General features: G+C 33.8%; 1 protein-coding gene across 1 annotated transcript in view; it reads right to left on the minus strand.

Annotated features, from left to right (window-relative positions):
- Window positions 1–1,841: 1,841 nt before the first annotated feature.
- LOC150095413 (uncharacterized) overlaps window positions 1,842–20,775 on the minus strand; it is a 284,955-nt gene continuing 266,021 nt past the window's right edge. Inside the window, exon 12 of the mRNA XM_090410362.1 lies at window positions 1,842–5,882. Coding sequence (XP_090266488.1) covers window positions 3,450–5,882 — 2,433 coding nt within the window. The 3' untranslated portion in view covers window positions 1,842–3,449. The remainder of the gene's footprint in view (window positions 5,883–20,775) is intronic.

The raw sequence follows: 20,775 nt of genomic DNA on the forward strand, positions 1-20,775 counted from the left end.
GTATAGGTAGAAATTCTGGACAGAAACTGGTTGAAGAGAAACACACTGCTGTTCCATCTAGCTGTCTGTACATTTTCTTTCCATGAAAAATAACCTCAAGTGTAGTGCCACCAGAAGCCTGAAATGTGGTAGGAAAAGATGATATTCAACCAGAAATGCTCAAGTATGGAGATATAAAAGATTACAGCGGCTGCATTGCATAGTTCAGAGGGCCTGGACAGAGGGACGAATTCTGGATGATTGGAGCAGAGCTCTCATAGTACCCATATATAAAAAGGGAAATAAAACTGAATGTGAGATTACAGAGGTATTTCTCTACTGAGTGTTCCTGATAAGATTTATGCAAGTATATCGAGAAATGGTTGAGAAGGATTGTGGAAGAAAAGCTTGGCCAAATAGAGGCTGTCATGCTCAGATTTCCACTTTACGACAAATAGTTGAGAAATCATGGGAATATAAAGATCTGTATTTAAGTTTTGTAGATCTGGAAAAGGCATATGACAAGGTACCAAGGAAGAAGCTATTCAAAAAGCTGCGGTGTCAGTGGGGCATTATATCAAGCAACACTTAGTCTTTATTTGATTTGTAAGTCAGCAGTTAGAATTGAAAGGAAGTACAGGAAAATGGTTGAATGTTAAATCTGGTGTCAGACAAGGATGTACATTATCCCTCTGCTATTCATTATCTATATGGATCATATTATGAAGGAAAGTGGTATTAAACATGATATCAAAATTGGAGATGTTAATGTCAGCTCTTTGCTTTATGCAGATGATGTTATCTTCTAAATAAATCCATTACAAGTCTGCAAGATTCCCTGCTTAAATTGAATAACTGTTGTAATAGATATGGTATGAAGGTCAGCAATAAAAAGAAAAGACAAAGACAATGAAAATGTATATGTGTGTGTGTGTGTGTGTGTGTGTGTGTGTGTGTGTGTGTGTGTGTGTGTGTGTGTGTGTGTGTGTGTGTGTGTGTAGAAAGTTTTTTACCTTGGGTATACTATACGTTCAAGATACCAAGCAATTTTATAAACTTGGTTTTAATCCTTTTTCCCAAGTAAACTCGACTTACCTGTTTGTTTGCTTACTTGGGAAAAAGGATTAAAACCAAGTTTATAAAATTGCTTGGTATCTTTAACATATATATACAGTACCGTCGACAGGATATAGCATAGAGGCAGCCTGCCTCACGGCATAGTTTAATAAGGGCGCTCGTTCAGTCATATTGCGGTAGGCAGCGTCGCTATGCTAACAATTCCTGTTAGCAAGTGTGGAAAGAAGTTTTCCCAAGCTTAAACTGATTAAAAATTATTTGCAAACAGCAATGACCCAAGAAAGATTGGTTGGTCTAGCAACTATATCGATAGAGGCAGACATAGCTTATAATTTAAATTTAGAAGAGCTTAAAAACAATTCTATTATGATATCCCTGTAGAGCAAACATTTAATTAATATTATTATGTAATTGTTTTGCATTAATTTTTCTCTTGTAATAAAAACAAAATAGCAATTGGAGATTTTCTTATCTTTTTGTCTTATAATCCATCAGGGGCGATATTTAATTGTTTGCCTCAGGGCGCGATCTAATCTGGCAACGGCCCTGTATATATATATATATATATGCAAAATAGTGCACATATATATAACAAGTTTAACAGTTACATAATTAATAACTAGACAGTGGGGAGATTTATTTACATTTAAACAAAATATTATAGTATTTTATAGTTAAAGAGTATACAAGTTATGTTGTGATTTGCAAGATAGCACGTACATTTTTGACAGTCTTCTCTTTCTCTCTCTCTCACACACACACACACAACATAAAACAGTATACAATTCATATTAAAATCTTTATTATGATCTATAGCCAAATTTTGGCTATATCTGTATTCACATCTTCATGAGAAAAAAATTTAATCAGCAGAGGTAATATAAAAATATAAATTAGTCTAGTCTTAAAAGAAATATAAGTAGAAAAAAATTCTCTCACAGATGATCACTCATTTGCTTATTTATACATGGGGAAGGTGGTTTTTTGTGCTCTTTTTTTTTAACAACGTAAATCTACAAATTCAGCATGTTCTTATATTTATAAATGGCACTTACATAAGCAATGCACAAATGGTAATGTTAAAAAGAGACTTAACGATAATTATAATTTAAATATTTACATCCTTTCTGAATTTTAAGTTATGTATGAGTTTTCCATTATACAAAATAATAATAAAATAATTACATAGCAGCACATACATGCTCATTAATACTTGGGGAAAGTATGACATTAATTAATATAGGTTCATGTATTTATACTTATGGTACAGTTCAGTCATGTATTTCCAATGACATTTAAATGTAACAGATATTTAATCACATTGACTTCACTACTGTATATGAGATTCACATATTACAAAGAAGCAATCTTTAATGTTTCTTTACAGACTGAGTAAATGGGCAAGTATGGAACTGGTAACCATGATCAATAGTAATGACAGTTTTAGATGTTGCTAAGTGATTAAGTAGTGCTTTTAGTGTTGTGCCCACTAGTCAGAGTTCCTAATCCCACGTTACTTGCTCAAAGCACAATGAAATTTTAATAATAAACAAGTTTTGGCATGTAAAAAAAACTGCACACAAAAACATCATAACTAATGTCTAATTTCCTATGATGAATTTGTATTCTTCAATAAACATAACAGAAAATTTTGTATTCCTGAAATCCACACAGTCAGAGAATTTTTGGTATTACATATTTCAAATGATCGAAATGTAATACACAACGAGGATATGACTACTTACTAAATAAAATTACACTATTTTCAAGGTATGGTGTAAGGGACTGAAAAAATCATTTATATCTTATGAGAAATGTGGTGAGAAGAACTGACAAAAGAGGTTACATGCCATATAACTTTTGTTACATTAAGCTATTTTAATATAACAAAATGTAACAGCCCATTATTATAAAAAACATACCAAAAATGACAAAATATGAAAAGGAAACTCCAGTATAATCTTAAATTTGGAAAAAAAAAAAAATAAATAATATATATATATATATACATATATATATATATATATATGGACTTGAACTGCACCATAATAATCTAAGATTCATAAAATAGCAATTTACAGCACATAAAGCTTATATTTAAATGAACCTGGATATAATAAAATAGTTTTAAGTGGAATGTTATACTTTTAAATCAGCCATTATTTTGTAATTTGCATAGGCACGAATACACCTCTTAAATATGACTGCATATACTGGCTTATTGTGCATTTTAAAAATGTAAATTTGCATATAAGGCCACCAAGTTGTTTTAAAATATAAATTACTTTTTTCCCCTTTTCTATTTCTAACAATCTCTAATAAGTTTCTTTGACTTAGCCAAGTTTGTTTTCAGGTGATATAGTATATATATATATATATGTATTTAAACAATTCTACGAAGAGCTTGCAACATTTTTAAAAGAAGGTTTTAACACTGAGATACTGCCTGCAACAGTACGATGAGGTAAATTGCCAAAAAATGTGCAAGTGGAAGGCTGGACATTATTTACATTTAAATAATGCATCACTTGTGGTGCTCCAACTGAGTGGTCCTCCTTGTTTACCACACGCACAGAGCTTTCCTTATTTACACAAGATTGCAAAGGAACTGAAGGAGTCTGTTTATGCAGAGCATTCACATTTGTGTCATTTGTAAACCTAATGAAAGGCAAAGTAACATTTTGTTTTCTTAAAATGGGCACAGAGAGATGTGCCATTTCTTTGGATGATGCAACTCTTTCCAACTTTGGTAGTAATGATGGTGGTGCTCTTACAGAAGAAATGTTTGAAAGAGCTGGAGAGGGAATAGTAGGTAACGTCATCTGATTTTGTGTAACTGAGGATGTGTTAAAAGGATCTGAAAATATTACCAATTTTACAGAATTACCTACTGTTTCTGCATCTGAGGATGGCAAAATAATGGCATTTACTTGTGAAGTTGAACTGCTAGAGTGTAAAATTTGAACTGGATGTGAAGAAGGATTTGCTGGTCTAGTAATATTGATTAAACCAGAGATACCATGAGACTGAGGATGCATGGCAGCACAAGAAGTACTTTTTTGCAAAACATTTCTGACATTCAGTGTCTGTTGAGTATTTGAAACTTGAGCCATAGCAGCTGTTGTTGAAATACAATTTGATGACAAAGAGTTACCACTGAGTGGGACTGTTTTTGATAGCTGCAACATTTTAACATTATGTTTATGTGGATGTTCAGCAGAAGGCACTTGACTTTTAACTGGTACAGAAGTTAAACACTGCTTACTCAAGTCATCAGACATTGTACAGCTGCTAGCTGAACCTGACAACTCTGAATTAATTACTTCAGTATTTCTATTAAATGAGATAGGTTTTAATGGAGGTGGCTCACTGGTTACAACATTTGTTTTTTGAGCATCACATATGTTAGTAGGACTTGAAATTCCAGTTTCCATCTGACTGGCACTAAGATGAGAATTATGTTCATCAAATGTAACTGTTTGACTTGGCATAGATTTTGGTATTAAAGTGAGCACCAACTTTTGCTTACTGACAGTTGGAAGTACTGCAAGATGAGCAAGATTGTTCTGAAGGATCTGCGATAAAGGAATAGTAGAAGCTTTTGCTGTGCACACATTGATATCCAATTCACTGTTAGAAACAGACGTAACAACACTTTGGTTTGGACTGATAATCTGAGGATGATTGCTACCTAAGCTAACAGTTTGTCTGGTGATTAAAGGATAAGTACTATCACCAGAAGCATGCAAAAGGACATTCTTCTGCTCATGGGCATTCTGAGAAGAAGTTGCACTGTTTTTCAAGGTTTGTGTGACAGCAGTATTGGTTACAAATTTTTCAACTTGATTTTGATGACGAGCGTTTTTATTTATGTTTTGTGGCTGTAGATCAACTTTGGTTTCTGTTTGCTGTGATGAATCTACTATGTATTGCAAAAAAATTCTTCTTCCATCTTGTGTAATAGCTGGTATAAGTTTAATGTTCCGTGACTGGGAAGTGTTCCCATCATATTCTACAAGATGAGAGGTATTTGCTAATCTTATATTTCCAGACTGAATGTCCTGACTGGACTGACTTGCTAAAACAGCAGTTTCAGTTGCAACTTCAGGCACCGAGGACGATGTCAATGTCTCTGAAAGGCAGTTCTGAATTGAAATGTCACCATTATTAGAAATTTCATTTCCTAGATGCTCTAAAGGTAATACTGCTTGAATTCTCTTTTCTTGAAAGGTACTAGGAACTGGTTGTTGCAAACCAACAAAATCTGATGATAACCCACAAGATGATGCATCTTTGTTCTTGTAAAAACTGGTGGCTGATTTATTATTCACATAATCAGAACAGCATGTACTATCTTCATTTTCAATAGTACTTTGGATATCATCACCAATTTGAGTTGCACACTTATTTGGAAATGTTTGTGAATCAATTTCTGCTTCTTTTTTGTTTGTAGACACTATGATCTGTCTTAAGGTCTCCCAGTAATACTGTCCCTGAGCTTCTGTTGCTGTGTTACAGGAAAACTGAGACATCAAAAGGTGACTGTTTTTGGCAGCTAATCTGTTTTGAACTTTTGATTTGGAAACAACTTCTCCATTTTCACTACTCTTAATCCTCTTTCTAAGATTACCTTTAACTAACACTTCACATAGTTCTGGAGAGCTTCCATCATTGTTCATATCAACTGTAGATCTTTTAATACCTGCTTTGTTAATTTGTGGGTTATTTTTAACATATCCTCCATCAGTTTCTTCACTGCTTTCTTCTGAAGAAGTTTCAACTTCTGATCGTTCATTTGATTCACTTTCCCATACATCATCCATTTCCTGCAATTATAAAGGAAATTTTAATATGAATATGAAAAATTAATTAAAACAAAAGATGCAAATCACTTGTAGGGTTCAAATTTATGTAAAATTCAAATAACTTGTAAATTAATGTAAATTACAATAATTTACATGATGTCAAACAATGGAATTTTAAAGAAAAACTTTATTTTAGTTATTTTTTTTTTAATGTAATCTCACACATGAATTAGAGAAATGATAATATGATTAGTGCACTGTTAAAGTGATTAATAGTGAATAATTTTCTACATGCAGATCTTAATTATATTGCTAGTAAGAAAATTCCCTGATTGGTAGGGGGGAAGAGAAGGACACGCAATATTCATTCAACCAAAATAATCAGAGGTGTCCTCAGTATAGAACAAGCATACTTTCTTGGGACCTTGTGGGCTACATATTCCAGTCACAAACATATTTCTGCTGTGATTAGAAACTAGATTCTGAGTGAATACGCTTGAAAGGATTATCCTGATTTATAAGGATTTATCATAAAAAACAGAACATTATACCACATTCATATATGCATTGCAGAACAAGTAATGGAAAGCTTTATTTATTTATTTATGTCAATCCCACTGCTGAAAGGTTATAAACTTATAGTTGATACTGTAGATGGGTTAAAGGTTTTTCTTGACAGTGCTTCATGTATCTATAAACCAGAATTTCTCAAAAGTGTGCGCCACGCAATTTTTCCTGGTGGGTGACGAGAGAATTTTTTTTTTACCAAGGTTGGGGACAACGAAGGCCCACTTCTGGTGGTAAAATATGACCTATAGGTAAACAGTGGATATAGGGGTAGCGAGATGCCAAGTGGGTCATGGCCTAAAACGTTTGAGAAACAGTGTTATAAACAATACCAAGAAAAAAAAAATTTAGTAAACTTACTAATTTTGCCAGTTTTCTACCTAGCACCATTAGAGCACAAATTGCAACTGTGAGAAGCATACAGCACTCAATTAGATTGTTGTAGGAACAATCAAATTTTAACTGAAAAGAACTAATGTACTAACATGGTACCCTCCAGGGGCTGGATAACGAAGTTAATTTGGAGAAGTCGGGCTATTTTGGTCTCAGAATGACTGTCTCCCAGATCTCAGGCAAATTGATGCTGCCATATTTTTTGAGTTTGGGGGAAAATGCTTCATAACTGATGTTGATTTTAAAAAGAGTCTCTCAGACCTATAGCAACTTCTGTGCAACACAGATGCCTTCTATTTGATCCTATGTGAAGGAATATCCAGAGCATGGCCTGCAAGTCACAATTTGCCATAATAGATGACTGGGAATCTAATTTTTTTTTGGTTCTTCAAGGTGGATGTTAACCTATCCCAATCTAACAGTGTGTCCAAAGTAGGCTAAGCTGCAGGCAAAAGGACCTTCATACACTTGAGGATGTGCGAGAGGATGAAGATGATCCTTAGAGCAGATGAAGGTAGCTAGCTGAATGAGTGATTTGAAAGTAGTATGGAGATTATATTTGCAGAAAAATTTAGCCATGTGTTCTGATGTGCCCTGAATAGAAGAGATCAGAATGGTTTTGCTGTGATCTTGCATGTTAGTTGAAGGAGGAATGAGGAGAAGTACATGCAGTATTTTATCTAGAATTGTAGCCACTGGCTTAAAAAAATGTCGTCAAAGCACCTGAGCTGAGTTTCAAGAACTGTGCCATTTGAACAAATACCTTGGCTCTCTATGCAACTGTTTTGAGGGTGCCACGATGTTGATTGCGTTTATGTTTTCAATAACTTTCCATTTATGTTTTCAATAAATAGAAAAGGATAATGAGCCATTAGGCAGTCGCATCATTAGTGCATATAAAAATGGGAGAAAGTTGCAACTTTATTTTTCTATCACAAAGTTTATTGTGGTTGTTTATATGCACTAAAAGTGTATCCAATGTGTCTATGCCATCAGGCCAATTTTTCAAACTGTTCCATAAAGAAATTGGCTAGTGAGAGCAGAGATGAAGCCAATTACAGTCTCATCTAGCTATTTGTATATTTTTCCTTTCCATGAAAAATAATCAGATTAAATGGTGAAACTGAATAAGGTGAGTCTTTGTCAAAGATACATTGGTAAACAAAGAGATAATATCAAAGCTGACCCCATGATGTCAGAATCTGTTAGGATTAGATTTTTCATTGTTTTAAAGGGAAGAAAATTTTTAATACATGAGGAAGAGTTGCTTGCCTGTTGGTGGGAGGGGGAAGGGATTGGATAAATGTTTGGCCAGGGGACTGTCTGAGCTGTAAACTACTGGATGAAGGGGAGAAGTGAGGTATTAGGTTTGTTGATTTTGGAGATCCCATATAACTGGAGCAGTTTGACATAATAAGGTTTTAGCATTTTGGTAATTTCTTTTGGACAAGGTGTAACTTTTTTTTAAAATAAGTTATACACTTTTTCTTATTTTGAGATTTGGAAGAATACCAATCTATAATTTGATATGTAGAGAAGTCTTTTGTATTTTCTTTATCTACTGTGGTTATAATTTTCTTTTGTTATGGTAACTTTTTAGTACTAATAATTCTTTAGGTGAAATGTTACTCTTGGGAGGTTTGGATTTTGTCAGAATTCCAGCTACCTTTAAAGGAATATTATTAACCAATATTGGGGTGACAGATCACAGATACAGCATTCCACAATAGTAATTATTTCCAAAACTGGTACTATTTTAGGAGCAATGGCAAATATTGACTGTGTCCTCTGAAAGTGATTGCAAAGAGAGATCACCACTACTCTGCAGCCTTCTTGTACTTGATGTCAGGAAGTGCTTTGCTGCTGGAGAGCTTCACATTTCTTAAATGACAGTTCTTAACTTTTTCAAATTCTTTAGTCACTACTGTTTCAGAGATGGTATAGAGAATTGGTCACAGCTCTGGATTTAGGATTTCAGACAGCTCTTCCCGTAAAGCAGTAATGCCAGTGTTGATTTTGGCTAGCTCAATGCAGGTTGAGCTAACTATTATTGTATGGGCACCTCCATGGAGTCCAAAGACTCGTTATGGGAAACCCAAATTATCCACACAATCTATCATACTTTTCCCTGAACCTATTAATAGACAAAGCACTTACAACTGACAATGGCAATCCATTGTACTCATTCACTGCTCTCCAAGCAAAAAATCTAGTCCTCACATCCCAACTAACCATGCCTTTACTCAACTTCCAGAAATGACTTCTTGTTCTGCCCCCTTTAGCTATGTTCTGAAACATTTTCCCTGCACCAATCCTAAAAAACCCTTTAAGTTAAAGGTTTCATTCATATACCCTGTTTTTTGCCTATTAACCAACTTCTGCAATCTAAACACCCTCAATCTATCCTCATAAGGAACATTCCACAAACCACTCACCATCTTGGTTGCTCAATTCTGAATCCTCTCCACCACTTCCTCATCCCAAAGAAACCCAGAAGACTAAACACAGTAATCTAGATATGGATGTATCTACAACATTCTAGTGGAGTGCAGCATGTCTGTCACAGTTATAATTTCCTCTGAAGATGCTGGGTAGAAAACCAGCAAAATATTAGCACGTTCAATAAATTAATTATATATTTTTTCTCTCAATATTGTTTATACTGTGAAGAACTGTCATGAATAACAAAGAACAACAAAGCCTTTTTAACATATGGGATAAGGGTTTGGATAATCTTGCTCCTCTACTCTTGAAATCAAATATGGAACTTTTTAAGTCATTTCAGGCCTCCAGTTAGCAGGGTGATGGTCTGTTTCACACTAGGCAATGCTAATCATCTACCATTTAGACATTTCCAAACCTCTATATCACAGTGAGATTCAAACACAGACAACCTGTTAGTTGGAGAGTAGAGATGGTATCCAGATCAAGCTAGAAATTAGAATTCATATATTATTACTCTGATGATCAATCTCCACATAAAAGTTTTAAAGAACTGAGCAGCAAAACATTGAGAGAGATCACCTATTAATCAAAGCACAGAATGACTTTGTAAAGGGAAGAATCTTCCTTTACTGAATTATTGTCATTACTGAATTTTTTACGAACAGCCCATAACAAAAACAGGCTATGACAATGTCTATTAAGTGATTTATTTAGATTTTAGCAAGGCATTTGGTAGTGTTACATACGAGAGTGGTCTGAAATGTTCTCGGCCTCGACCATAGATGGCAACACTATCAACATGAGATTTTTTTTCTAAGTTGGTACATCTGTCATAAGCATCCATGTGAAATTGCAAGTCTTTCTATCAAGTAGTTTGTTTTATACAGCGGTGTGAAGCAAAAGTGTTGTCTGTATCAACTGAAATGGAAAATTGAGTATCATGCAGTTATAAAATTCTTTGTAAAAGAAGATTTAATGGCAAAAGAAATTCATTTGAAGTTCATAAAAGTTTATGGGCACTCTTCTCCTTCATTTTTAACAATTAAGAAATGGACTGCCGAGTTTAAATGCGGCCTTGAAGATGATCCATGTGAAGGACGTCCAAAAAGTGTAACAACACCAGAAATCATCGATCAAGTGCACGATATAGTATTGGATGACTGGCGAGTCAAAGTGCGTGAAATTGCTGAGACTATAGGCATTTCAAAAGAACGTGCAGGATATATTTTGCATGAAGAATTGCAAATGAAAAAGCTTTGCACAAAATGGGTGCCATGCTTGCTCACAGCAGATCAAATACGCACTCGCCTGAAAATCTCTGAACAGTGCTTGGAGCGTTTTAATAAGAATAAAACTTATTTTGTGCATCGATTTATTACTATGGATGAGACTTGGATTCACCTTTACACACCAGAATCCAAACAGTCGAAAGAAGCCAGTTGTTCAGAGCCAAAGAAGGCAAAGTTGGTTCCATCAGCTGGAAAGGTCATGGTATCGATGTTTTGGGATGCTTTGCTTATTAATTATCTTGAAAAGGGTAAAACAATAATCAGGGAATATTATTGTGATATTTTAACCAGACTAGAAGAAAAAATCTGTGAGAAAACTCAGTTTGCAGAAGAAAAAAAAAAAATCATCTTTCATCAGGACAAAGCACCTGCCCACAAAAGTGTTTTGGCAATGGGAAAATTAAGAGATCTGCACTATGAATTGTTGGAACATCCATCCTGTTCCCCAGATTTGGCTCCCTCTGACTTCTATTTCTTCCCAAAACTAAAACTCTTCCTCGCAGGTCAGCTTTTTTCTTTGAATCAAGAGGTCATTGCAGCTGTAGAGGGATATTTTGCAGATCTTACTGGGAACCACTACAGGGATGGGATAATGGCACTGGAGCATCGCTGGAATAAATGTATTAGTCTTAAGGGAGATTATGTTGAAAAATAAAAATTATTTTGAAATTATAAATTCGTTTTTTTTTTTTTTTCATTGTTAGGCCAAGAACTTTTCAGACCACCCTTGTACATGAGCATATTGATGAAAATGTGTTACAGCTACTTGAAGGTTACTTCAGACAGATAAGAATTTGGTTGAGTAGTAATCTGACAAGATTCAGTCATAAAATCACCCTCTTTTTCAAGGATGTGAATTGGATAGAGCAGGAAATTATTCAGGTGATCTTGAGTATTTTTGATAATCTCAAAAGATTTGATTGGATGGTTGTTTTGGATTTACAGCTTAAGTAACAAAGGATTTGAGGCCAGTGTATTTATGTCTCTAAATTTTATGTGTTTACAGGAGGGAAAAATCTATTATTTATTAAATACACTGCCATATATTTCAGCCTGAAATTAACAGACCATCGTCAGAGGCTTAAAAAACAGTTGTTACAAGGTAGAATGCAAACAATTGATTTATCTGAAATAGAACAAGCCGCATGATGTTAAATTGCCAATAGCATTATGCTTACACAGAAGAAAAGGTTAATCATAACAGTGTAAAATAAAATGCAAACATATATACATACACATGTATCCCTTGCTTAACGCAGTTTTGCTTAACGCGGGATTTGATTAACGCAGCGAAATTAATTGTGACAATCCCTTTATATATGCAGCAAGCGTTTTAATTAACATGCCTTCAAATTTACCATGCAAAAACATGCAAGCCTTGAGAAGTGTTTCCTGGCCGAGAGAAAAAAAGTCGTGAGCATGACGACATCATTTCTCCCATTAAGCATTAAGAGTGGGTGTATTACAAGCTCCAATTGTTCTGCTGTATTTAAAAATTACTTTCTTCGTAAATTTTTTCATTCAAAAAGGAATTTCATCCAAATTCTCTTAATGATCTGTGTGAGAATATGAAAGTTTTATTTATTTTTTTCTACTAAATACAACATCATTACTACAACCCATGGACATGGGCGTCATTGTAAGTTTCAAAGCCTATTTTCTTAAAATGACTTCTCAAAGGGTAGAAACAACAACGGGAGAAAATGTGCTTACACACCAAGAATTTTGGAAAAATTTTAACATTAAACATGCAACTGAAAACATTCATGACTCGTGGGAGCAAGTGTCTTCTAGCTGCATGAGAGCTGTTTGGAAAAACCTTTTGCCAGAATGAGCTAATGATTTAGGTGGTTTTCAAAATCCTGTGAACAATGTGGTTTGAAGAAATCGTTGCAATTAGGTGAAGACCTTGGTTTTGATGGTGTTGATGCAGATGTTAAAGAATTAATGGATTCAAATTGAAAAGATTTCAGCAACAACTATCTTGTTGAAACTGAACACTGCGCATATGAAGATAACGAACAAATGGAATGTGAAGATGAGTTTCCAAAGGAGATAACAATCAAAGAACTGGATGGAATATTTCGCAGTTTAGAATCGCTTAAGCAGCAAGTAATGAATATGGATCCAGATGTTAATCGAAGAATGCTTGTTTTTGCCGAGGTCTAAAGAGCCATTTTGCTTGTTATCATAGAATTTATGCTGATAAGAAAAAACTAAACTGTTCAAATGACTCTTAATAACTTTTTTTGATAAAAAATTGCAGTAACTAATGTAGGTACAAGCATTTATTAAACATTTACTTTGCATTCATTTTTTTATCTTTCCTAAAAGAGTACCATATAAAACTAATCATTAATACTGTAATCGATCATGGACAAATTGTAATTTTTACCATTGATTATTATATTTGATTAATGCGATTTTGATATATGCGTTAACATCAAGGGATTAATTAATCTCATTAATCAAGGGATACCTGTATATATATAACTTTATAATATCATACTCAATAGATCATCAGATAGTTGGTTTCTCAAGATCTTATATCTTTATAAAATATCATTCTTTTCTCATAATAGTTTTAAAAAAACAAACTTTAATGATGTGTTATTTGAATAAAACTTTCCCATATTTTTGATAAGGATAAGTAGTCATTCTAATTCAAGTTAGGGTGGTGAAGCATGGCCTCAGTACTCTCCTTAAATAGGCTATGCTTTCAAATTTGTTCCATCATCTATGTAGATGATGTGTTTCAGACCAAAGAATGTTGTGGTCTGTCTGTATTCTGTGATGAGCTAATAATGACATCGGATTTTTTGTGGAAAATATATGACTGGTGTTCTTGTATTCTTGTTCAGTAATCATAAAGTGTCTAATTTGACAAGCAAAGACTAATTGTTCCACTCCCCATCATTTACAGGAAGAACTCTCAACTATTAAACAATATATAAAATTAAATGGCTTCTCCAAAAGGACTACACAACATCTGTTTGACTCCTACAAACCTAACCCAAACAACAAGGAATCAACGTCAAGTTCCAATCCCATACATTTTTGGCATTTCACAACTGAATTCAAGAATTCTGAAGAAATATGATTTAGTGGTGACTTTTATTCCTATTAATAAATTCTCAACGTATTTCCCCTCTCTAAAGATAAATGTTCTCCTATGTCTCTTCCAGATGTATACCAAGTTCCATGTGACTGCTATCTTTCCTACTTCAGACAAACTAGAGGCTCAGCAGAAAAAAAAAAAAATACAGGAACATCAATCATATATTTTCCATAGAAAAATCCGATAAGTCTGGATTAGCTCAACACAGAATACGGACAGACCACAACATTTTTTGGTCTAAAACATGCTGTCTACATAGATGTCGGTAAAAATTTTAACACCTATTTAAGGAGAGTGCTGAGGCCATGCTTCACTGCTCTGAATCGGAATGACTGCCTATCTTTATAAAAAGTATGGGAATGTTTGATTCAAATAACACATCAATAAAGTTGTTTTTCTTTTTTACTATTAAGACCAAGAATGATATTTTATAAAGACATTTTATAAAGATTTTATAAAGGTCGTAAGAAACCAACAACATCTATCCGATGATCTATGTTGTGTAAGATATTATAAGTTATATATATATATAGATGCAATTTATTTTACAATGTTATGATTAACCTTTTCTTCAACGAACGCATAACGCTATTGGAAATTTAACATCACACGGCTCATTCTACTTTGAATAAATCAACTGTTTGCATTCTACCTTATAACAACTGGTTTTTAAGCCACTGATGATGGTCTGTTAATTTCAGATTGAAATATATGGCAGTATATTTAATAAATAATACTTTTACTTTGTGTTTTGATGTATATATTGTATAGCATCCATTATGCCTCCAATTTCTACCAGATCTACTGGAGCAAAATCTGCTAACATCTTAAAAGCTTTATGGGGAAGGCTATTACTAAAAGATGCTTAACATCCCTTTACAGTTAAACTGTCAAGGGATGTTAAGCATCTTTTAGTAATAGCCTTCCCCATAAAGCTTTTCCAAAGAACTACAACTCCCCAACTGATTACGAAGAACAACAGATTATTCTGCTCCTGACTACTGCTGCCTCATGTGTGGGAGTAATATTAAAAAATGATAATAAATATAAAAACATGCAAGTATTAAGGACTTTTTTCAAAAAAAAAAAAAAAAAAAAACTAAAAAATTGAGTTAACTTATACGACAAAAAAAGTGGGGGAACTTAAATCTTTTTTCTTTAGAAAAGAGAATACAATTTCATAGTGAAATTATTTGTTCTTCTAATAATAAGAGGGCACTTTAGCAAGCAAGTTGCATACTTGTTGCAGCAAGCAGTAACAAGCATGATATTTTGATGCTCTCATATTTTAAGTTGTAAAGCAGAGTTTTTTCTTGTGGATTAAAACTCAAAGTGTATCACTGAATTCCGTTCTTCAAGCCGAACATATTGATGTAAAAATTGTATCTGTTAAGTAATAAGTTTTCCCAAGTTAGAAGTATACAGTGGTCAACCACGCGAAGGAGAACAAAGAAAGCCACCATTTTAGCAGTCATGCAGGATCACTAAAACCAGAAATATGAAGTGCTACAAATGCCAGGAAGACTTAACGGGAGAAGAAAACTACATAACATGCTGGAACTGCCAGAGAAATATGCATTTTCTATGTTCGAATGCAAAGCTTGACGAGTGGAAGTGCCCACATTGTAGAGAAAACAAAGGAATGTTGCCTTCAAAGACAGGCAGGAAACAGCCAACACAGACAGACAGTAAACAGTTAACGTGACAATCAACAGCAGAGGAAATGAAAAACAAGGAGTACAATAATGAAGATGAGCCCACTTTGAATGTATTACTAGAAATGGATTACAAAACCTAAAACACTGTTTAATCAATTTTGTTGGAGAACTATTTGAAAAACATACCACACAAATTACCAAAAAATTCAACCAACATGAGGAATTTATTAAATTTAATAACAGTTTGGTAGAAGACATATTGCAGGCCATTAGAGAAATTAAAAATGGCATTAAAGATCTAACAGAAAGACAGCATAATTATATAATCAAAGAGACAACAGAACTATGGCAAGAACTAAATTCTTTAAAACAACATTACGAACTGCTAAACTAACAGCAGTATAAAAATGATCTCCTTATAAATGGTCTCCCAGAAATTGCTAATTAACATTTAAAACACAATAATTCAACTAAACCAGAAAATTGGTGCTCCGATAGAATCATAAGACATCCAGTCAATACATCGATTACCTCAAAAAAGGAAAAGAGAAGCCCCCCCCCATCGTAGTGAGACTCACTAACAGCCCAACAAAAGTTAACCTCATAAAAGCTAGGTAGGATTAAAAAACCAGTAGTCAAGGATCTGAATGGAACTCACGATATACTTAATCCCCAATATACTTGTCCGAATACTTAATGCCATATTATCAGAAACTATTCTACCATATAAGGAAAGTAAAAACAGAAAAAAATTACCAGTTTATATGAATAAGAGACAGCAAAATATTCCTTAAAAAGAAAACTGATGAGTTATAAAGAAGGGAATAACATACCAACCTACATGAACACAGACCACCAAGCAGATGTAATCACCCAGGGACATGACAAATGCTACATTCTAAATTAGATAACAGAATGGAAACAAGTGACTACCCCAAAAAAAGGAAGATCTATTCTCCATATCAACATTAGGAGCATTCAAAAATACTGGCTGACCCTGCAAGCTTATCTGAAGGAAGATATAGACAACATAGATATCTTAATACTAACAGAAGTTTCCACAACAAACAATGAGGTAACCATGTATCAAATGCCAAACTTTCAACAACACAAACACTGCAGACAAACTAAACGAAGTGGTAGTATAATAATATTTAGCAAACATAAATTAGAAGTAATCGAAATAAACTATAAATTAGAATTTGCAGAAAACATATGCATTGAAGTTAAAAATATCAAACAAGAGAACTTCTTGATATTAAACGCAATATACAGACCACCCAATTTAAGCACCACAAAATTTCTAGATGAATTAAACAGATGGCTTTCTGCCACAGAAGGAGTCTCATAATACCTGATAATAATAGGTGACATGAATATAAACATTAGGAACATAAATAACAACACAGCACAATACCTAGACCTCTTATCAGCATTTTTCAAAACTCCATCGATACAGCTGTATACACGAGAAGAGATAGACGAACAATCACCTCATCCTGTATTGACCACATAAATGTACGGGCCCCTCCAAACAGCTATACAGCAGCCATCATAATGTGCAAACTGGTAGACCATTATGTCACTGCATTACAGTTACATACTGAACCAGAACTCTTAAAACTCACTGAGACTACAAAACAGTATAACAGCATCCTAAATGAAACTATAGTAAATGACGAAATCAGAAAAACAGACTGGATGCAGATAGCATCTTTAGACTCTGCTGATGCTGTATATAATAATCTTAAACTTACATTTAATAAAATATATAACTAAGCATTAACAAAAATACGCTTCCAAACAAGACAGAATCCATAGATAACAGACAACATATTAATAGACATACAAAGAAAAGATGATCTATGGAAACAACTTAAAAAGTCACCTAACAATACCACTCTACAAGCTGAATACAAAAGAAAACGGAATCTCTTAACAATACACATTAGAATTGCAAAAAGAAACTATTATAGAAACAAACTAACAGCAGCTCATAATGACATAAAGGAAACCTGGAAACTGATCAATGAAATGCTGGACAATACACACAAAACCACTGCCTCAGAAACAATAAAACACAGCTTTGCCTATGAGCCCAAATCCTTCAAACAGTTTGCAAACAACGCTAATCAGCACTTCGTGAATTTGTCCAAAAACTACAGGAAACATTCTCTCCTCACACAAAAAAACATTCTCCACTAGGACCACGAGTAACCCAGTCAATGTGGTTCCCCACAGTAACAAAAGAAGAAGAACTGTCACATGCAATTCAACAAATTAACCCTAACAAATGACCAGGAATAGATGGAATCAGACCAAAAGACATCAAAAAACACTCAACTAACCTATGTCCAATTATACTAAAATTGTTAAATAAAATCTTCAAAACAGGGCACATACCTGAAACACTAAAGACCGCATTAATCATTCCCATACATAAACATGAAAAAAAAAAAAAAAAAAAAACACATTATAAGTAATTAAAGACCCATCGCCACATTGTGTATTGCAAACTCTCTGCATACATTAAAAAATTCCAAATCATCCCAAAAACACAATATACGGATTTCAAAAAAATAAAGGAACAGCAACAATCCTGGAAGATTTCACACACCTAATATATGCTGCATTAGATAAAAAGAGAATAGTATTAGTCATTTTTATTGACCTAACAAAAGTGTTTGACACACTAACACACAAAACCTTGTTGAACAAACTAACACATATTGGAATTGGAGGTTGTCTACTCCAGTGGTTCAAAGCAGACATGAAAAACAGAAAGCACATCACAGATATAGGATCAATGCACAGCAAAGAGGTACCGGTAACCTGTGAGTACCACAAGGAGCTCTTCTATCTCCCATTCTGTTTAACACACACACACACACACACACGATATCAGTCATCTTCCCTTAAAAAGTAAAATCTTCCAATATGCAGACGACATAGCCATAGTATCCATTCACAGCAATGCAAATATCGCTTACACATATACAACACAACATCAATCAAATCACTAACTGAAAACAGCATATATATATATATATATATATATATATATAAACCCTGAAAAAAACAAAGCTAATAATATTAAAAAAACTCCCCAAAACTGAAAATTAGAGGGAAATTATTCTCTCTCTCTCTCTCACACTCACACACACACACACAAACCTCTAACAAATCCCACTCAAACACCATTAGAAGGACACAAACATGCCATATCCAAATCCAATCCCCTCCTTGCAAAAAAGTTAAACCATGCTCAAGCAGTGGTGGTCTGTGGGCATGTGTACTAGCCTCTAAACCACTGCCACCTGCTATCTTCCTCAGATAAGCACTACAAAAGCTTTGAGGAAGAAAGCAGAAATACCACCCAAACATACAAAATTATTATTTTTATTATTATTGATTCAAAAAAAAAAAGGGAAATAAATCCATTCAGCATTCCCTACTGATAACAAAAATAAACTGTAAACATAATTTGGGAATTAATATGAACTGCAGATTGAAATATAAATGTAAATGGCAAAAAATAATTAAGTAATTTGTAATGAACAAAAATGTAATAGTAATACTTGAACTTAAACTTAAACATTGTACATTTGGAAATAATCTGTATATGTGAAGATGATAATAAACTTTATCAAAAAAAAAAAAAAAATAGAATTGAAGTGACATAGACTCAAAGTGATTGGTTTCTTCTACTACAGTCAAGATTCTCAAAGGAGGCTAGTGGATTTTGGTGAGGATTCTCTTCTAAACCTCTAAAAGTGTAAGGAAATTTTATGGCATTCCAACCCAGATGAATCTGTCAGGATAATTGTGATTATAGTCAAGATTATAAGGCAAACAATATTTGTGTATGCGCGTGCATGCACACATGCATATACACTAGATGTGTTTTCCTTTTGAAATGAGAAAACTTGAATTTCCACCAAAGGAAACTTTTTACCAATTCCATACAACACTAGTTAACTCATTTTATGATGAAAGCCCTTATAAATATTTCTAACATCCTAAATGAGCCTGAACCCAGGTCTTTCCAGCCAAAAGTGTTTGGGCAATAATATTCTACAACTTTAATTCAAGGTAAAACTGAAGATTAAAGGACTAATCTTGTAACATGAATTTTAAGAGTGCATTTTGATGATTTGCCTGTGAGAGAATATTTCAGAATTGAGGAATTTAGCCTATAACTGGAATAAACTATAAGTCAGATAAATATATGTTTCACTTTGATTGACAGGTGTAAAGTGTAAATGGAAACAAGTGATGGAAGATTAGAAATTGGCGACATATAATCTTGATTTTTTTTTTTTTTTTTTTTTTTTTTTTTTTTTTGCAATATATGAAGAAACCAAACTGAAACCTTGATTTCCAATTTGTTTGATTTGTAATTATTTCAAAATATTATCAGATCTGTTTTGATATTTTGTTGTTAGTTCATTTGACACACTCCGAAAATCTATAAGTATATTGAAATTATAACAGATTTAATTCATGATACTGATGAAATCATTCAGCACAACATACAACAAAGTGATTTTTTAATTTATGGGAATGTAGATTCAAGAAAGGTTGGTGATAACTATTTTATATGAAATAGTCATCACTAACATCAAAGAGAACATCAAGAAATAATTTGTAGAATTATTAGCAGGTAATTATCATTATCAGCAAGTGACAGCTTGAATGAAATATTATAACTTCTCCCAAACTGTATGTCTGAGAGAAGATATGCCAGTATTATTGAAATTTTAAAAGGGGTATACAGGTACTGAAAGTTTGGGAAACCCTGACATAGATAATTGTGGTGTCTACAGTATCCCTTGCTCCTGCAAACTAACTTACTTTAGATAAACTGGAAGAGCAGCTAATATCCATCTGGAAGAACATACAAACTATCCTTTATATACATTACAGTTGTTCTGGAGTAGTAGATTATGCCATGGATACAGATCACTGGATCAATGGTTTCATTAGATCTGGTGGTATCTATCCATAGGAGAAACATATGGAGATTAACAAAACCTCCTCTTTATACAGAAGCAGATAGAAATTCAAGAGACTATTTCTAGAATCTGCCACGGCACTACAACATTGTCCAAATCTCCTTACTTTACCAAAAATCTGGGAGATCACATCGAGACCTTCAGCAAGATTCCATTCCTGCATCCATAGCAGACACCATAGGACTGTAGATCCTGCCTTTCACACTCAGTCTGCGTTTGTCTTCCTGCTGGAGTGCCTGCATGCATACATGTATGCATGCTTAGTGTATTTTTGCCCATGAAGATGCCTTGTAACCAAGGTGAAACAGCAAAATAATTTAATGATTGACTGATTAGTCTCATCAATCCCTTTAGGGATTGGTGACAGGTAGAGTTCCCCTAATGAGGGGTTCACGATGAACTGTAATGCAGCCAGTTCATCACTCCTTG

Source organism: Typopeltis vanoorti, chromosome 20, assembly GCF_054136105.1.
Source record: "Typopeltis vanoorti isolate ZY-2024b chromosome 20, IOZ_Tvanoo_1.0, whole genome shotgun sequence".
In the NCBI taxonomy this organism is placed as follows: domain Eukaryota; kingdom Metazoa; phylum Arthropoda; class Arachnida; order Uropygi; family Thelyphonidae; genus Typopeltis; species Typopeltis vanoorti.